An 18,230-nucleotide genomic window follows, 5' to 3' on the forward strand; every position below is an offset into this window, starting at 1 on the left:
TACTGACATATGACCTATCTTCGTTCAAGAAGAACGCTAGATAAAAGAAATCACTAACCAAAGCAATAAATGAACTTTAGTATAATGCTAACTGAAAACTAACTATTGGTTAGCTAATTGGCTATCAAATGAAAACAAAAAATAATTATCCTATGGGTTACCCATTTTTTTTTTTTGGCAACAGCAACTCAAGTTGCAAAGGTGAGCCTATGAAAATGGGCTTATGGAGGTATCAAATGTGGAAGGAAAATATTTTGGTGGAAAAACAAGGGTGGTTGAGGCACGTGATTGAGAATAAGGTGCAATTTTGAACTTTATAGGAGATGGAAAAAGACATGCAGTGGTTCATACAATTTCAAGACACAAGACAATTGGCAATAATTCTCAAGATATCAACGATTAACATTCGGTAAGACTTTTGTAATTTAAATTCAAAGGAAATTGTAACTTTAGTTGAAAATACAATTAGATTTTATAGAAATTCCAGCCGTGGAAATCTTTTAGAAAAAATAAATTAATTAATTAACCAAGCGGCATATATGAACCCCTAAATTTTGTGTTTCTGACGCCCAAATCTCAGTACAATTGATAATTATCACATTAATTCCTTGGAAGATAAATTCAGGCATGCTACCTACCCTACAAAAACTCTACAAAAATGTACTTGTAGCAAGAAACAATCCAACCACATATTTTACTGCCGCAATGAAGCACTGGTATATCTCCATGCTTTTTTAGAACAGAACTTGAGTTAAATGAAAGACCAGAGACACTTGCAGAGCGGGCATTTAAATAGACATTAGCGAGGATAAGTGGAGAGGCCACGCTTTAGATATGAAGAAAGAAAGAAATTATTTTAACGTCCACGAGGCTAAAGATAGCCTATGGGACAGATTGCTTTTTCATCTGCTTGATGTATTCGGCCCTTTTTTTTATGTATTCGGCCCTTTTTTTATGTAATACATTTTCCATTGGGCCATCCGTATCACCTTCATCTTTTGATGTTCTTTATTTTTTATATAACAAAAGTTATAGATTGGGTAAAATGAAGCAGCCATGCCTTTAAATAAGAATTCAGACCACAAATGTTTCATTTATATTTAAGCTATTTCAAAATTCAAATATTCTCAAGATAAGGGTCCTTAAATTTTTCTAAGCTAAGTAATACGAGGATGTTTGCTTTTCATCAACCTTATTGATGCTTTTAGTAAGTAGTTATAACTAACATCAGTTAATCAGGTAATTGAAATAGCAGAGACCATCTAAACATGCCTGTATCCTTCAGCTAACAAATATGTTTTCTTCAAATTTGATTGCAGTAAAAATCAGCATGATAATTTTATTCTTAGAACGCTGCACATTGAAAAATAAACCACAAGCAAATTACTCCTGGATCTAACTTCAAAAACAGTTGAAAATAGAAGGCCAAATGAATGTTGATTTTACAATTAACCAATAAAACGTCAACAGGGTATTCTGAACTTCAATATATCTATTTCAAGTCTAGACATAGTTTGTTAATCCTTCCCAGAAACCCTCTTTGGAACTAACTATGGCGATCAAAAATGAGCTATGCTGTATACCAATATCCAAGCAAGCTGCATGAAGCCAACACGAAGTGTAAGAACGACTTCAACAAGAAGAGAATCTTGCAGCAAGGAATCTTAAGGGAAAACTTTAACCACAATTTAGGTCTTCCCTAGTTAAATTTCATGCAATCCATCTGTATATTGTGTGGAATTCAAGCAATGCATCTGTATATTATATGGAATTCAAGCAATCCAATATGGAACCAATCAATAGTCCCATGTGGAATATCTTACCAAGAAGAGAGTGATGGACGCAAACATTCCTTCTTGAAGAAGTGTACCATGGCCACCGAACTCTTCCTCATCGATTTTTAAAATAATAGCATAATAACAATAGACAATACCTGAAGACAATAGCATAAAACTGGAGAGACAAACATAATTAGGAAAATGTAGCTAAAGCGCATTAAAATACTCATGAACATCATTTTCCTTGATAAAATATTCATGGGAATTCGTACAACATCCCTACCATATTTTGGTTCAAAACACAGAAGATTGACTGTCTAATAGCAGCAGAATTGATGCAAGGAATACGAGCCCAAGCAATTAGTTATGCATCATATTTGTGAAGTATGCTTTTAAAGAAAATTAATAAAATGCTTCTTCTAACCATTAAGATAATCAAAATATGTGCATATAGGGCACTTAATAAAAAACAAGTGGGCTGCAAAGGCAGCCTGGGCAAGCTAAGTGTCCTAAAGTTTAAAGATCAAAATTGCCGAAACTCATACTACAAAATTGCCATCCAAGCTTAATAGCCAACCATAAACATTACCAGTCATTAAAAACAAGAGACATAAATTATGTTGCCAGAGAATCATGCCCGAATTGGGAAGCCGCTTGTCACAGTCCCTGGGGGCATGTGCCCCACCCATCATTTCCTTGCTCAGGCTCAGGAACCTTCTTACCTCAAAAATGGGTGAGGGTGATCAAAGGTACTTGGCATTCTGTCACTGTGATGCGGAGGAAGTTGTAGTGCTTTCTCTCCATTCTCTCACTACGCAAACAGCATGATGGCAAGGCCTACATTCATAGCACTAGGACTAGTCAGAGAAGGAGGAAGGGGCAGGCAGTTAGCAGAAGACTACTTGCTCATGGCACAGGGGACCACCCCTCAAAGAACTCCAGCAGCTATTACAAAATGCGCCTCATCCATCTTGACCTTATGGACATGACAGTAATCTAAAAATGAAGGTTTGCACAAATCAAAGAGCAATCATACCAAGTAAGAACTTGCTTGGGTGAGTTTCATTGAGCAGATCTTGATTCCCTCTTTTCCAATTGAGAAAGAGGACTTCTATTCTCATGGCTTTCCATGATACATTGAATTCCATGAACCAAGGAAGACTATCCTTAATAAGACGACTTTATATAAAAAAGCCACAAGGAGGAATTGTTGGAGACAGTGGTCATATTTAGAACTTTAAAACTATTAGGACTTGGGACAAATAATAAATGCTCACTAATAAAGATGTAACAATGGGGCATTAGCCATTATTGTATTGGTCAATAGTTAGATATTTGGGAGTTAATATACTCCTCTCTTCTACTATCCACGAGAACTAGTCCAGTCCTCACAAGTTGTCATCAGCCTTCTCCACCAGGGTCATCATCAAATCATCCAAAATCAGCAACTGTTCGCAAACTCTCCTGCTCAGCTGATCAATGATACAGGACCACATCCAAAGAGGCTTGCATGCCACCTTATGATTGTCTATGATACCTTTGGGCAGAAAATCTAGTCTCACTTTAAAAACTTAAATATACTGATTGTTGAATAATGAATCATGACAGTCAGGAAAGACTATGAAATTGGCCCAAATTTAAAGAACACATGCTCCAACCTGTGCAATTACACTTAGATTCTTATGTATTTTACCATATGAATAAAAGCATCCATGCCGTCTACCAAAGACTTGTTGATTTGGGGTAGCATTGTATGTGCTCTAGCCATGAAAATTGGTAGAGATGCTAAAGCACATGAGATCTCCAAGACCCATAAATGGTTTGGGCAGATTCTAACTGGTTTGGAAAATATTAAAATAATTAATATTTTAATGGAGTTCTTAAATCTAAACTTAGGAAAAATAAAATATTAATGGGTATTAATATAAAGCTGGGTTAGAAGGTTCCAAAAGTCATGAATCAAGCCAAATCTAATCTTAGCCGTTGATTAGAGATGTAATCTCGGCCATTCAAAGACCAACAAGAAAAGTATAAGAAGAGGCTTGAGGGTCAGTTGGAAGACACACCAGAGTGATCAGTGATTCGATTTGCTAAGTAAAGTCAAATCAGTGATCAGCAGCAAAGGGCAATGAGCACTAGATAGAGAGGTAGAGATAGTGCCGAGAGACCAACGTAGAGGCAAAGACGCAGACGCAGAAGCTAGAGCAGGTCACGCAAAGCCCAGCAGAGACAACGCAGAGGCCAGAGGGCCTGCGTCATCCATGTAGAGGGTAGCAGGAGTGACGCAGAGGGTCCCAGAGGCTGCGCAGTGCCTCAAAGGGCTGACACAGAGGCCAAGAGGGCTGACGCAATGCTTCAGTGTTGCTGGAGAGGGTTTCGTGGGGCAGGTTTTCTGAATACCTGCTTCCGAATAGAGAGGTATTACTGTCAGTTATTTTTCTCTATTGGGTGAGCCAGTTTGGCACCCAGTTGTACTCAAGGATAGACTGCATAATAAAATAAACCCTCAGAATTGCTGCACTGATTTTCCTGCATTGGGTTTTTCTGGGGACGAGTTGTCCAAAAATAACAGTGTCACTTGTGTGTTTGCTATTTCTTTCAGTTGTTGATCTGTAGATGGTTGAGACTGTATTGTGTTTATTTCAATGTTTATATGTTTAAATAACTTGTTGGTAATTAACAAGTAGGAGAAATAAACCAGAAGAATACAGATAAAATTTCTAACAAATAGACTTAGAAATTTCAACATGATATCAGAGCGTCGTTGCAGATCACAAGAGAGCTGAAGGCATCAGCTGAAGCAAAGCATTTGCAGCAAAACCAGTTGTCTCGAGTGACAAAAGCTGATCCTTGTAGAAAGCGACAGAAGAAGGGTTGACCCAGAGGGACTGTGCCATCAATCCAAGCCAAAGAAAGGCCAACCCAGAGGCTGAGGAAGGCAAAAAGAGGCTCACGCACAGACTAGGAGGATTGACGCAGTTGGCTGAGGGAGCATTTTTGCCAGTGTCGAGATTGCGCAGAGCCTAGAGGCTCAATCCTTCAATTGCTAGACCATAGGAAGTTGTGGGCAGTTTGCGGGAGTGACGCTGGTGGGGTACTGTGGGCAGAACAATACCTAATAAGGCAAAACCAAGGTAGAGGGAGTAGCTATCGAGGTGGATTTCTAACCAAGGAATCTGGATCAATGTTTGCAAGTGCACAGAAGGTCGGAGAGGTGCGACTTGACGAGTGGCAGAAGGATTTCCAGGTGGGGAATCGAGACTCAAAGGGAGTCTAGAGAGAACTTCCAGAGGAAAGTGGAGACTCCGAGGAGTCGAAAGGAGCGGAGGTCGTCGTTGATGACGATTGTGCCATGAGTGCTCATGTACCTCTACAGAAGAGGTGGGGAGACATCGAGCTGTAGTCAGGAGGACTACAGGCGATGAGGGGCAAGATCCTTGAGGTACCCAAACTCTTGGATCAGATCCTTGCTACAGGAGCCCCAAAGTGAGAAGTAGCAAGACTGGCGGATGTCGGTAGGAATGGATGCAGATGAAGCGGCAGAGAGTGCTACAGTGCAGTAGTCTCGAGCAGCACAGAGCTAGCAGGTTGCAGCAATGCGAGAGGCACGGAGAGGGTTGCAACAGTGTAGGATGGCACAAAGAGGTTTGCAGCGGTACGAGATGCAAGGAGTTGTTGCAACAACGCAGAGGCAGTAAAGGGAGCACTTGTTAGCGGCAGAGAGGGATTCAACATCGGGAGTGTTTCTAGCCTGACAGGGATGCCAAAAGTTGGGTGGATCAGTTACTTACTTCTTAGTAACTGAGTTGCGGTGCAGTAGAAGTATGTAGTAGCACGATGCAGCATGATGAGAGGGGGTTGCAGTGCAGATGCAGTGTTGGGAGAAAGGACCAGCAGCAGCACGGATGCAAAGGGAGCTGTCATACGGATGCAGCAGTGGCAGTGGTAGAGCCATGGGCAGTAGTACAAGATGCAGCAGTGGCAGTGGTAGAGCCATGGGCAGTAGTACAAGATGCAGCAGTGGCAGTGGCAGAGCCATGGGCAGTGGTACAAGATGCAGCAGTGCAGAGGATGTTGGGCGGGGAGGCCTAGCATCAGCACAAGTATCAGTGTCATATAATCAGAGTGATGCTCAATATGGAGTATTACTAGAGCACAGTCCTCGCTAAGAGGGAGTGTTGATTTGGGGTAGCATCGGATGTGCTCTAGCCATGAAAATTGGTAGAGAGGCTAAAGCACATGAGATCTCCAAGACCCATAAATGGTTTGGGCAAATTCTAACTGGTTTGGGAGATATTAAAAAAATTAATATTTTTAATGGAGTTCCTAAGTCTAAACTTATGAAAAATAAAATATTAATGGGTATTAATGTAAAACTGGGTTAGAAGGTTCCAAAATTCATGGATCAAGCCAAATCTAATCTTAGCCGTTGATTAGAGATGTAATCTCAGTCATTGAAGGACCAAGAGGAAAAGTATAAAAGGAGGCTTGGAGCCAGTTGGAAGACACACCAGAGTGATCAGTCATTCGATTTACTAGAGCGGGGTTTGCTAAGTAAAGTCGAATCAGTGATCAGCAGTGAGGGGTAGTGAGTACTGAACAAAGAAGCAGACGCAAAAGACAGAGAGGCAGACGCAGAAGGCAGAGCAGGCCACACAGAGCCTAGCAGAAACAGCACAGAGGCCAGAGGGCCTCCGTCATCCACGCAGAGGGCAGCAGGAGTGACGCAGAGGGTCCCAAAGGTTGCGCAGTGCCTCAGAGGGCTGGCGCAGAGGGTTCTAAGGATGATGCAGAGGCCAGGAGGGCTGACGCAGAGCTTCAGTGTTGCTGGAGAGGGTTTCATGGGGCAGGTTTTCTGAATACCTGCTTCCAAATAAAGAGGTATTTACTGTCGATTATTTTCCTCTTTCGGGTGAGCCAGTTTGGCACCCAAATGTACTCAAGGATAGACTACATAATAAAATAAACCCTCAAAATTGTTGCACCGGTTTTCCCGCATTGGGTTTTTTCAGGGACGAGTTGTCCAAAAGTAACGGTGTCACTTGTGTGTTTGCTATTTCTTTCAGCGATTGATCTGTAGATGGTTGAGACTATATTGTGTTTATTTCAATGTTTATATTTTTAAATAACTTGTTGGTAATTAACAAGTAGGAGAAATAAACCAGAAGAATACAGATAAAATTTCTAACGGATAGACTTGGAAATTTCAACAAGTGTCTCATTTGGTAAATACTTACGAGGCATAAAAAGGTATTGAGAAGTCATTATGATGACAAAACAATATGGCAGACTCCATTCATCAAGAGCAAGCCATTTCATACTAAATATCTCACCATTAGGCTTCCGTGTCAAACATAGAAGATAATTTGACTCTCCTACAGCACGTTAATACAGATGGAGATTCCCCAAAACATGTGACCCTAGCAACTTAGTTTTCAACTAGCCAGCCAATTCAAGCATATGGCCAATAATTGTAACAGCAATTAATTAAATCCAATTGCTACTTTTCAAGGACAAACTAAAATATAGCAATCTCTTACATGCAAACATCTCCTGTCTACTGGCAGTCAGAAACATAGACGTAGCACAACTGAGGATAAAAAGATTGCATCCAATGACCAGCTGCTTGTTTGTCATGCTGGCAATTCTTACTCCAACCACAGTTACCGGTCTTGTAACCAAAGGCATTTAAACAAGTGGTTCTGTAGTCATGAAGCTGTTTTATGATTCCTTGCCACATAAGGCAACATGCCGCTCATACCATTCTGATGGTATTTTTAATAGGCTTTCTTGTTTCTGTAGGCTTTATATTTATAATTTATCAATTCATAATAATGGTTTGGACGACTTGCATTTTAAAATAATTAATGTCTTTTTCAGTTCACTGAATCATATAACGATTATTATACCAAAGAATTTGGAGACCCTCTGATGCAGCTACTTTTTGAAGTTTTCCTCTGCTTTACAGCAGGTGTGAATATAGAAGTGTTATGATTTTTTGTCCTAAAAAATAGATAATGAAGATTGGTGATGCAATTCTCAGATGTGCATGCTAAAGCTAATCTTGCATCAGAAGAATGCTTACTTTCCCCTGCGGATGATTCCATAGTTCGTAGAAATGATTGAGGCAAATCATTAATCAGCTCAGTGAGACTCAACAACCACGTAGACAACAGATACGCCTTTGCCCTTTTATTGACTGTAATGAACCCAGCCCCGAGGTGCTCTCAACGGATGGGGTTCCAAAAAAAATTCCAAGAGCTTTTGGAATTAGGTCAGGTTTCTCCCCTGGCTTGTTTCTCAGATAGCATTCACCTACAATAATGGAACTCTCTCAACAGGGTATGCCGTACTCATCACAGTCGAGGCAGACCTTGCCATATTGTTCCAGAACATAATCATCTCCTCTCACAATAATGGGCCCACACACCACATGAAGTGTCTTTCCCTGCAATAATGGAACTCATGTATCACTTGAGAAGTATCATTTTTGGTGATACGGCAGTGGGTATCGCACAAGAGTCAACTACTCCAGCGATATAGAGGATTTGTACTCCCTCCTATTCCTTCATTATAGGAAGCTGCAAAGCCCAATCCTCACAGTAGTCTAAGTCCATGTGAGGCCCTTTACGACCCTTCAAGGCTCATCGCATTCGCAGAATCTTTAGTGGTGACCGTGGGGCTCACTTTCAACCAGGTCAAGGTCAAACCAAAACCATATACAAACAACGGATAACTGGGATCGCGCCTACATGTGGGTACATACATGCGTTGACAAGTTACTGAACTAGTAAGCATAATATAAACATAGTGAAAGTTTGATAGCAATGGGCAACTTGTAAGCCACGTGCCATGGCATGGTCCACAGCCCATGCCACGTTCAATTCTCCTTGTCCCCTCATCATATGAAGATGGCCTTGAACACTTGCTCCACTGTGTAAGCATGAGTGTACTTGTTTGAGGGTTGACATATGCATTTGTATCACATTCAAGAAGAGTATATCAACTACGAGAGATCATCGCGCAATAAAACTTAGCCTGGAATAGATTATTTTCAGGTTATGTTCAGCAGTGTAATGTTGCCAAACCCATGGGCAACATAGACATTTTCAAGGAGTGTTTCGTTTAGCACCAAAGCCAGTTTTGAAACATGTAACCCAGATTATTGTTGCACTAGGGCACAGGTGTTGACATCTGCAATATGGACCATGTATCGCAGGAATCCAAACGATTCTAACCAGTGATATAAAACAAGTATGCATGGGCCCAAACATCATCAAACCTTCGTCATGGATTATGTATCACACTGTCACCAAGTATACTCTTCAGTAGTTGTATCACCCAAAAAACCACTTCCTCAGCTATAAGTGGTTATGTATCACACACGAAGTAACTTTCATTGGCAATACATAACCCCATGTCACACTCGAAGATGACTTCTATGTCGTGAGGATTTCAATCTCGCGAAAGATGGACGTGTACCCTTCCATTATTATTGTGGGCATAGAGATGTTCCATGTGGTATGGGATTTGAACACCCTATGTCACAGGAAACTAGGCTCTCCATGCAATATGGAATTGGCCTTATTATTGGCAATTTCGAAACTTAAAACAACACTGCTCTTGCAAGTTGAATGGTATTTACTCCTTGATTAATACTCTAATGGATTCAAATACCCATGATAACTATGATGAGTTTATTTCCACTTGATCACTTGAATCGTCATTCATTCACAAACTTGGAGGACAAGCATAATTATCAACCAAATTCATGCTTAAATATGGACATCCAAATTGTAAGCAAAGAATATTGTGCATCATGCACAGTCATGATGTCTCTTTGTCAAGTAAATAGGGAGGCTTATGATTTGCCTTCCGTTGTTAGTGTTTTGGACATGTTTTCCTGAGCATTTCCATAATAATAAGGATAACTACAGATCATTGGTTTTAGTCCCTAATTATGCCACCATAGCTCATAGATGCATGAATACTTGGGCACAAGGCTGACACCCTCAATGAAAAATTGCCAGGAAACAAGGATATTGGGGTACATTTGTCATCATGTCATCAAATGTTTTGTGGAGACTTGGGCTTGTTAAGCTCTCTCATAAAATTTATTATGTCACCTGTGAGGTTTGTCATCTTGCCAGAGTAAGCCATATTTTAGTTGTGATGCCTGTCAATAGACCAAGTGTCCAGACCTACAATAGCATCTTCAAAAGCACTCTTCCATGACCCAGTTTATTACATATGACTATCAAATAGTCATACACAATAGATAACGTTGCAATAGAAACTATGCCAGAAATATAAACATTTGAAGAACATCAAATTAAAAACAAATGCAGAGACTTATCTGAAATGTTCTGCCTGCAACTGAAGAAGGATTTGCGCCTTTCCACCCAACCACAGGCTCAGTTTTTCTTATTCTTGACTACAGTTGGCAAACCCTTTTCCAAGCATGATACCGCCAGGGAAAAACTCAAGTTCTCAAGGAAATTTCTAGCTGTGAAAGCTACTCTCCTTCACAGGCAAACAATGGCAACCACCCTCTACCTGCTGGGCTGGGACTTCCACAAATTGTCCAGATGCCTTCCCAACTGGTTGTAGCTACATAAGGGAGTCCCTTCTCTACCAATGCAGTCCCTCAGCGACCTCCCTTCTTAGTGCTTGCTCTCTAACCCAGCCATCAACAAATTCGCAACTCCCTTTTTCCCAGCTCAAGTCTGGGTTTTCCTACCCTAAATTAACAATCAAATTTGAGATTTAACATGCCCAAACACTCAGGAAAGGACACTGATTGGATTCAACACCATTGGGGCATGAAATTTGGCTGCCCTAGGAAGTTCTATCTGCCAGAAGTTACCAGCAAAAAACCACTTGCAAATCAGCTCATTTTTCACTCATGGGTGTTCTCTGCTCTCAGCAAACTCCTCCTCTGTACTATCTGCCAGAAGTTACCAGCAAAAAACCACTTGCAAATCAGCTCATTTTTCACTCATGGGTGTTCTCTGCTCTCAGCAAACTCCTCCTCTGTACTTCCCACACTTTCAACACCTTCGCTATACTCAGCAAACTTGCCCCTTCCACTCCATGTGAATTCCGCTGCTCCAACCAAGGAAGACCCACAATTTTTTGACCTCTATCAGGGGATTTCATGGGTCAGAGCTTAGAACTCGAGATGTGTACTAGTTGTACCCATCTCTCACCAATTTCGGCTACCCACTCCATCTCCATACTGCCATAATTGTGGGCAGTTGGGTACCCAACTACCCAACTCCCTTCAATAATTGATCTTGGGGAAGAGGGAAGGAGGGAAATAATTTCAAATTCAAAATTTAACATTTTGGAAAAGTGGCCTTTTGGCTATCGCTATTTTCTTAACAGGTGAGGTGATGATATCATGGCTAGAACCTGTGCTCCACCCTTCCATCAGTTGGTCAACAATCTTTTTCACTAAATAATGAAATACATTTACATAATTTAAAATTGGTCCATCATAATTCAAAAATCAGCAACGCCTATGCCACAATTTACCAGTGCTGCGAACATCACGACAAAATAGCGATATTATTGGAAAATCGTGGTCTTTTCACTAGCCCAATTTTTTTCAGGCAATCTTTTCCACAACAAAAAAATAACGATAATATTGTAAAAACACAATATTATTGCGAGCCGATTGCAAAAAATCGCCAGTCTGCGCCCAAACTTGTTTATAAAGTTATTTCATGGGTTTTTTTAATCTCATTTTGAAAACACAGATCAGGTTAGAGAGCAGAGGAGCAGAAGAACGAATCCACTAAGCCTAAAGAGGTTTAAACCGACGATATTTAGGATCCCATTTGGGCCGAATTCGTAACCCATACCTGCAAATCCACGGCCCATTGAGGAAAGTCGCAGGGAGTGTTTTTTTCCATTTTTGTTTCATTGATTGGAAAGGGTTTTTTATTGTAAAAATGCTCATTTTTAATTATGTTTTTTTAATTCTTCTTGTGCCATAGGTTCAATCTTACATTAAAGAATTCAATAAACATGGCAAGACATTTGGACCCTATGTGGGAATATGATGAACCCAATTGGGGGTTCGATAGACAAAAATTGAGTTGCAAGTTGTGTGGGAGACATATTGCAGGAGGGATATTCCGATTGAAATACACCTTGGACAAATTTCAGGACATGATGTAGGACCTAAATTACCAGGATTTTGGATACGGATTCGGATATGGATTCACCAGTTTTTGAAAAGCCAGGATCCAGATACAGCAAGTATAAACAATATAAAATATTTTATAATTTTAAAAAATTAAATTTATATGGAAATAAAACATATATTAATTTTTAAATATATAGTTTATATATAGTACTTGTAGAAATATTTGTTAGATGAATAATATCAGAATTAATATATTATTGATAAATATTAATTAAATTTATATAAAATAAAAAATTATATTTAAAATTTTAAATATAAAACTTCTATATAATACTTTTAAAATAATTATTTATTTAATAATATTAAAAATAATGTATCATAATATTCAAACATTAATTACTATTATTATATTTAAATTAAATGATCATTAAAGTTACTTTATATTTAAATTAACTGACCATTAACCATTATTATATTTAAATTAAATGATCATTAAAGTTACTTTATATTTAAATTAAATGACCATTAAAGTTACTTTATGGAACTTACTTTATGAAACTCACTTTTTTACACTTTAAATAAAAATAAAACTTAATTAGAATATCTAAACGGTCGTAGCTTATAGTTTATAATATGGTCAACCAAAGAAAAAATTAATGTACTATCGCAGCCAACTCCCTTGTTAATTATTCGCTACGCTGGTTTTTCCATTATCACATGATTCGTACGCTGACTTGGAATTTTGTGCTGACGTCGAACAGTTTTAGACATGGACAGATGTTGGGCGGATCTGGGCGGATCCGAATCCAAATCCGTCTCCGATACGGGGATCCAGCCATTGGGGCTGACGGATCCGACAGATCCGGTAACATAGTAGTAGGACTTTACAAAAAAGAATCTCCATAAATCATCTATACTACGATTAAATCATTAGATGATAAAGATTCAGCCAAAATTAACAGGGAAGATATGAAGACTCAAATTGCAAGGGGTGGAGTGGTGGTAGGTGACCATGAGAGTGGTTCTACTTCTTCAGCATCAGCTTCTACAATGGCCAACCCCACATCTACCTCATCATTTTTTGTTCGTAGAACCACACCTAGTGCACAACCGTCTATCAAGTCAACACTTAAAAAAGGGTGAAGGAAGAAGTTGACAAGCTGGTGGGTAGGTGTTTTTTATGGAGTGACATTCTCTTCAACATTGCCAAGAACAATCCATTTTACCAGCCTGTGGTTGATGCTATTGCTATTGTTAACCTGGGGTACAAAGCCCCTTCCTATGATGACTTGATAGAGCCTATTCTTCAAAATGAAAAGGTTGGTTGCACTACTAGATTGGAGGAATTCGGGGAATCATGGGAACGCACTGGATGCATTGTGATGTCAAATGGTTGGACTGATCAAAAGGGTAGAGCCCTTATTAACTTCTTGGTTAATTGTCCCAAGGGGACAATGTTTATGAAAATTGTTGATGCATCTGCAATATCAAAAATGCAAGATTATTATGTGATTTGTTGGATGTGTTCATTTAATTGGTATACCCACAACATGTTGTCCAGGTCATAACAAACAACACTGCAAATTATGTTGTTGCTAGCAAGTTGCTTATGGAGAGGTATCCTAACTTGTTTTGGACACCTTGTGTTGCACACTGTATTGACTTGATGTTAGAGGACATACGAAAAATTCTTATGTCAGGGTAATTGTTGAATCATCAAAAAGCATAACAAATTTATATATAATCATGCATTTGTGCTTCATTTGATGAAGAGATTCACCAATTACAAGGAGTTGGTGCACCCTGCTATTACACGGTTTGCCACTAGCTTCATAACTCTTCAATCTCTCTTGAATTTTGTGGGATGTGAAGAGAATGTTACTTTCGGGAATGGCGTGCTTTATCATTTAGTCACAAACCAGAGGGAGAGGCCTTAACCAGGCTAGTTTCATACCAGTAGAGATTTTGGGCAGGAGTGCAGGAAGTGTGTACCATTACTGAACCTTTGGTAAAGATTATTTGATTAGTTGATGGAGACAAGCCCGTTATGGATTACTTTTATGAGGCCATGGATAGGGATAAAGAATCCATTTGTAGCTATTATGAGGATAAGGGGGATGAGGAGTTTGAGAAACAACCATTGATATGAAGATTGATGAGCGATGGAACAATACATTCCATCATCCCATTCATGTTGTAGGTATCTACCTTAACCCCACATTTTCTTACTCCTTTCGTTTCAAATTTGATGCTAAGGTCATCGATGGATTCTTTACTTGTGTTCTGAAGATTGTGTCATCTCCAGTAGAACATGCAGAAATTTCTAAAGAAAGAGAGATATAGAGGATTGCAGGTAGCACATTTAACTTTGATATGGCTATCCCAGATAGGAAGACCAAAATGCCAGGTAAGCTTTAGTTTGTTTCAGATTTCATTGTCTCAGCATACTTTGCTTCAACTTTCGAATTTCAATTTTTTTCTTATGTTTCTCTTACTTGTTGTAGATGCACGGTCGACAAGCTATGGTGGCAGAGTACCCTATCTCCAAAAGCTTGCCTTTCAAGTGCTCAGCCAAACATGCAACTCCTCCGGATGTGAGCGCAACTAGAATGTATTTGAAAAAATACATGCCAAGAAGCGCAACAAGTTAAAAAAATTCATATTAATTTTTCGAATTCAATAAAAATTATAATTTATTATTTTTATAATTATTAATTTATGACCCTCATACATGTTGGAGTCCCAACGCCTTAAGGACATGGTCTACATCTCTACTACAATCTCCGATTGTGGGTGAGACAACTTCAAAAGACACCAGACGTGGAGGCCATCTCATTGAATGGGATTGACACCACTACTGCATGGAGGGCTGAGGCCGAGAGGTCTGTCATGGAATCAACCCCCGATTGGTTAGAGAAGGAGGTAGAAGTTGTAGGGGAGAGAGCAATGTTTTTAAAACCGGAACTGGCGACCGGACCGGTCCACCTAATGAACCAATTTACCGACCGGAACCGGTCAAACCGGGACTGGTTAGGTCTAAACAAACCGGTTTTAGAAAAATACATTGAATAATTAATTTTTAATGAAACAAAACTATTTTTAAGATTTAAAACCATGATTCCAAGCCAATGGAGACAAAATATGCAAAGTTTGCTCATTTATATACCATGTAAAGGTGAATATATCAAAATGGCACCGAGTGCAATACATATCATCAACAAAATAGTAAAATACATAAGCAATGAAGCTCTAAATGGCCTATAAAGTCCAAAAACAATGTTGCAAGCTATGAGGCCATTGGCCTACTACAAGTCTACAGTGTACACATGATCAATCATCAAGTTCATCACCACTACTAGACACAGGATCATCATTAGGAGCTACATAGACATCATCTGGTTCAGAGTCTGAGGATGCCTCAGCCTGATCTGCAACTTGTGATGTGGCGCATCGCTATTGATCCGTCTTATGTGTGTTGTTGTGTGAGTTGAATCTTTCAGTCATTCTTATGTGTCTTGTTGCGTGAGTTGAATCTTTCAGTCGTTATGATGTTTGCGACATGTCGCTTTCATTTACAACTTATCATGATAAGCCATTTTCCTTGTTGCAATTTACTTGATATTGAAGTTTTACTTTCTTGGAGGTTGAGATTTTTTGAAAAATTAAGTAGCTTGCAAAATGCAACATTTGCAAATTCTTTTCCTTTTGCTCCCTATCATAAGGATTGGAGTTTTCAATCTTTCATTTACATGTGATCTAATGCACATTATTGAAAGTTCCAAACTTGTTTCTTTTGCTTTGTGGCTCTTATGGTCTTATCGCACCTTTATTGATACCCAAAGGTACATCATTGTGCAACATGTTGTGGAAACTTTGAACTTGCAAACTTTGTGCCATAGGTTGATACAAAAAATCAAAAGATAGAGGCAGTTGATCAAATGGCACAGGCTTAAAAGGTTCATAGTCTAGGAGATTTTCACCTTGTCATAAGTATTAAAAAGTTAAAAGCTTCGATGATGCATGCCATATTACAAAGATGGAAGGTTGCCAAAAATTAGTGAATGTTGTTGGGACTAGCAAGTTCTAAGTTCAAGTGACATGAAAAGTGTCACGATGAGAGTAACTTTCGAGGAGGTGTGTCAAAGCTTGAAAACTTCAACAAAAGACTTGAGGTGAAGATAAAAGAGGGACTAGTAGATGGAAAATTAAGGCTTAGCAACACTCCACAAATTTCACAAGTCATAAGCTCAATGCCAAGGCTTTAAACAACACAAGCTAGAGATCTAATGTGAAACAAGGAGCTTGTAGGTACAATGTAGTTGTTTCAAGATGTAGGTGGACTTTAAGTGGCAATGGACGTTGATTCCAACTCATGCTTGTTTCATTTGAGTCACAACCTCTACTAGCTACAGATCTTGAAAGTTTGATGTTAGTTGAACCAAACTAGCTCATTCACATAAACATTATATAGTAATCGGTCGGTTTAGGATGGAACCGACCGGTTTGTTTGACTACAAACCGGTCGGTTCCGTCCTAAATCGGCTGGTTAGAACCGGTTAGGGCCAAAAATCCACCACATCGCCTTCCTGACTGGGTTTTTCACCCAGTTCCAACCGGTGGCCTTGCTGACCGGCCGGTTTGACCGGTTACCAGTTAGGAAGGCCAGTTTTAAAAACACTAGGAGAGAGAGGTAGTGGAGGAGGAGGAGGAGAAACAACAAGAGGTGACTCCACCAACCATGGTCACCAATAGAGGACGTAGTCTATCTCCTTCTACTTCTAGAGGACATCATGATCAAAGTCGAATGCCAGCCCAAAGGCCTTCTTCATCTAAAGGAAAAGCCATACATTTTCTCACAAAAGGGGCAGAGGAAATCATTAGTTAGAACTTACTTAGTGGTTTACACATCTAATTTCACTGTATATGACTCATGATATGAGATACACTTATTATATTTTTTGTTGATAGTTTGAGGCTGAGTCGGGACATGATTCACTATTATGTGTGATGTAGCACTAGACATCTTACATATTAGGTTTCTTTTCATATTTATAAGTCAATGCATTTATTTTATGTTGTGAATGCTTTAGATGCTAAAAAATTTGAACCCTTAATTTGTTCAAATTTTATTTTATTTTGTATTTTTTTTAATTTTGTTGATGTTTATCGATTTTTACGATTTTTTTCTTTTTTCGGACCCTCATCGATATTATCCCGATGTCGATGTTTGCAACATTGCAATTAACAACATTAATATGTAACAAGATGTTACATTGATTATTTTAGTTTCTAGCACTTTTGTAAGTCAAATGTTCAGAGTTACAACTTCCAACATCACAATGGTGACGGATTGTTACATCTAATAAGAGAGGAACAATATCCTAGAAAAATGTAAGGTCAAACAAATCAGATAGATCCATACTAAATGGTAACCTTCTAAAATGTGTTAAGAATTATGATGAGATGATGCAACTTAGGACTCAGGCCAAGGACATTATTTGCCATTCAGTGCAAAGTGGAAGGAACGGAAAGAGAAGCCTTACATCTTGGGAAACAAGGTTCAAAAACATAAGCACAATTTAATAGCGTCAACACCCTAATCCTCAAGCCATCGGATCACAAAAGCCCATAGAATGCACATTGGAGCAAGGTGGGCAATACGGGAAGTTCTTGCAGAAGTATGCACGTGTATTTGAAACCTGAAAAGGGTAGCCTTAAAAGCATCCTATTTGGCACGAAATTGACTTAGTGTTCAATACAGCATTGCCCAAGATAGGCTTGTACATAAGTAATAGGAAAAAATCGGGTTAGAGGGTCGATTTCTCCTTTTTTTCACAAAAATCGGGCCTTACCGGTCGATTCATTACCACGTTGGCCATAGACCCACCGGGACGCTGTTTTGCGGCTTCTAGGTGGTTTGGAGGGAAACTAAGGGTTGTTTCCCTCCAAAAACACCCCCTCCAAGCCAATAAAAGGAGGTCTCCCCTCTCATTTGTCTCACACATCTCATTTGGAGTTTTTGTGAGTTTCATTGGGAGCTTGGAGAGTGTTGAGTTTTTCTGGAGTAGTCATCTTGGAGGCTTGGAGTTGGACTTGGAGCTATTTTGGAGATAGTTTGGAGTTGTTAGTAGACTTGGCATCTTCAAGAGGAGGCTAAGGAAGCTAGTTTGCATTTCCAGGTAAGGATTTTCACTTGAAAAAATCCATATTTCACTATTGTCCATGTATTTAATTTTTTTATGTGTTCTATGCTACATTGTTATCAAATCTCTAGTTCTTTGCTATCAAATTTTGTAGGC

At 39.2% G+C, this 18,230-nt stretch overlaps 1 protein-coding gene across 5 annotated transcripts in view; it reads right to left on the bottom strand.

Annotated features, from left to right (window-relative positions):
- Nucleotides 1–1,396: 1,396 nt before the first annotated feature.
- LOC149186590 (uncharacterized) overlaps nt 1,397–18,230 on the bottom strand; it is a 63,364-nt gene continuing 46,530 nt past the window's right edge. For all 5 annotated transcript variants that reach the window (XM_089411058.1, XM_089411057.1, XM_089411054.1 and 2 more), the window contains 2 exons: nt 1,824–1,953; nt 1,397–1,598 (listed from right to left, as the gene is read on the bottom strand). In XM_089411058.1, the coding sequence (XP_089267184.1) occupies nt 1,560–1,598; nt 1,824–1,953 (169 nt within the window). In that variant the 3' untranslated portion in view covers nt 1,397–1,559. The remainder of the gene's footprint in view (nt 1,599–1,823; nt 1,954–18,230) is intronic.

Source organism: Pinus tabuliformis, chromosome 3_1 (assembly GCF_031772625.1).
Source record: "Pinus tabuliformis cultivar Carrire ecotype Pingquan chromosome 3_1, CPIR1, whole genome shotgun sequence".
Lineage (NCBI taxonomy): Eukaryota > Viridiplantae > Streptophyta > Pinopsida > Pinales > Pinaceae > Pinus > Pinus tabuliformis.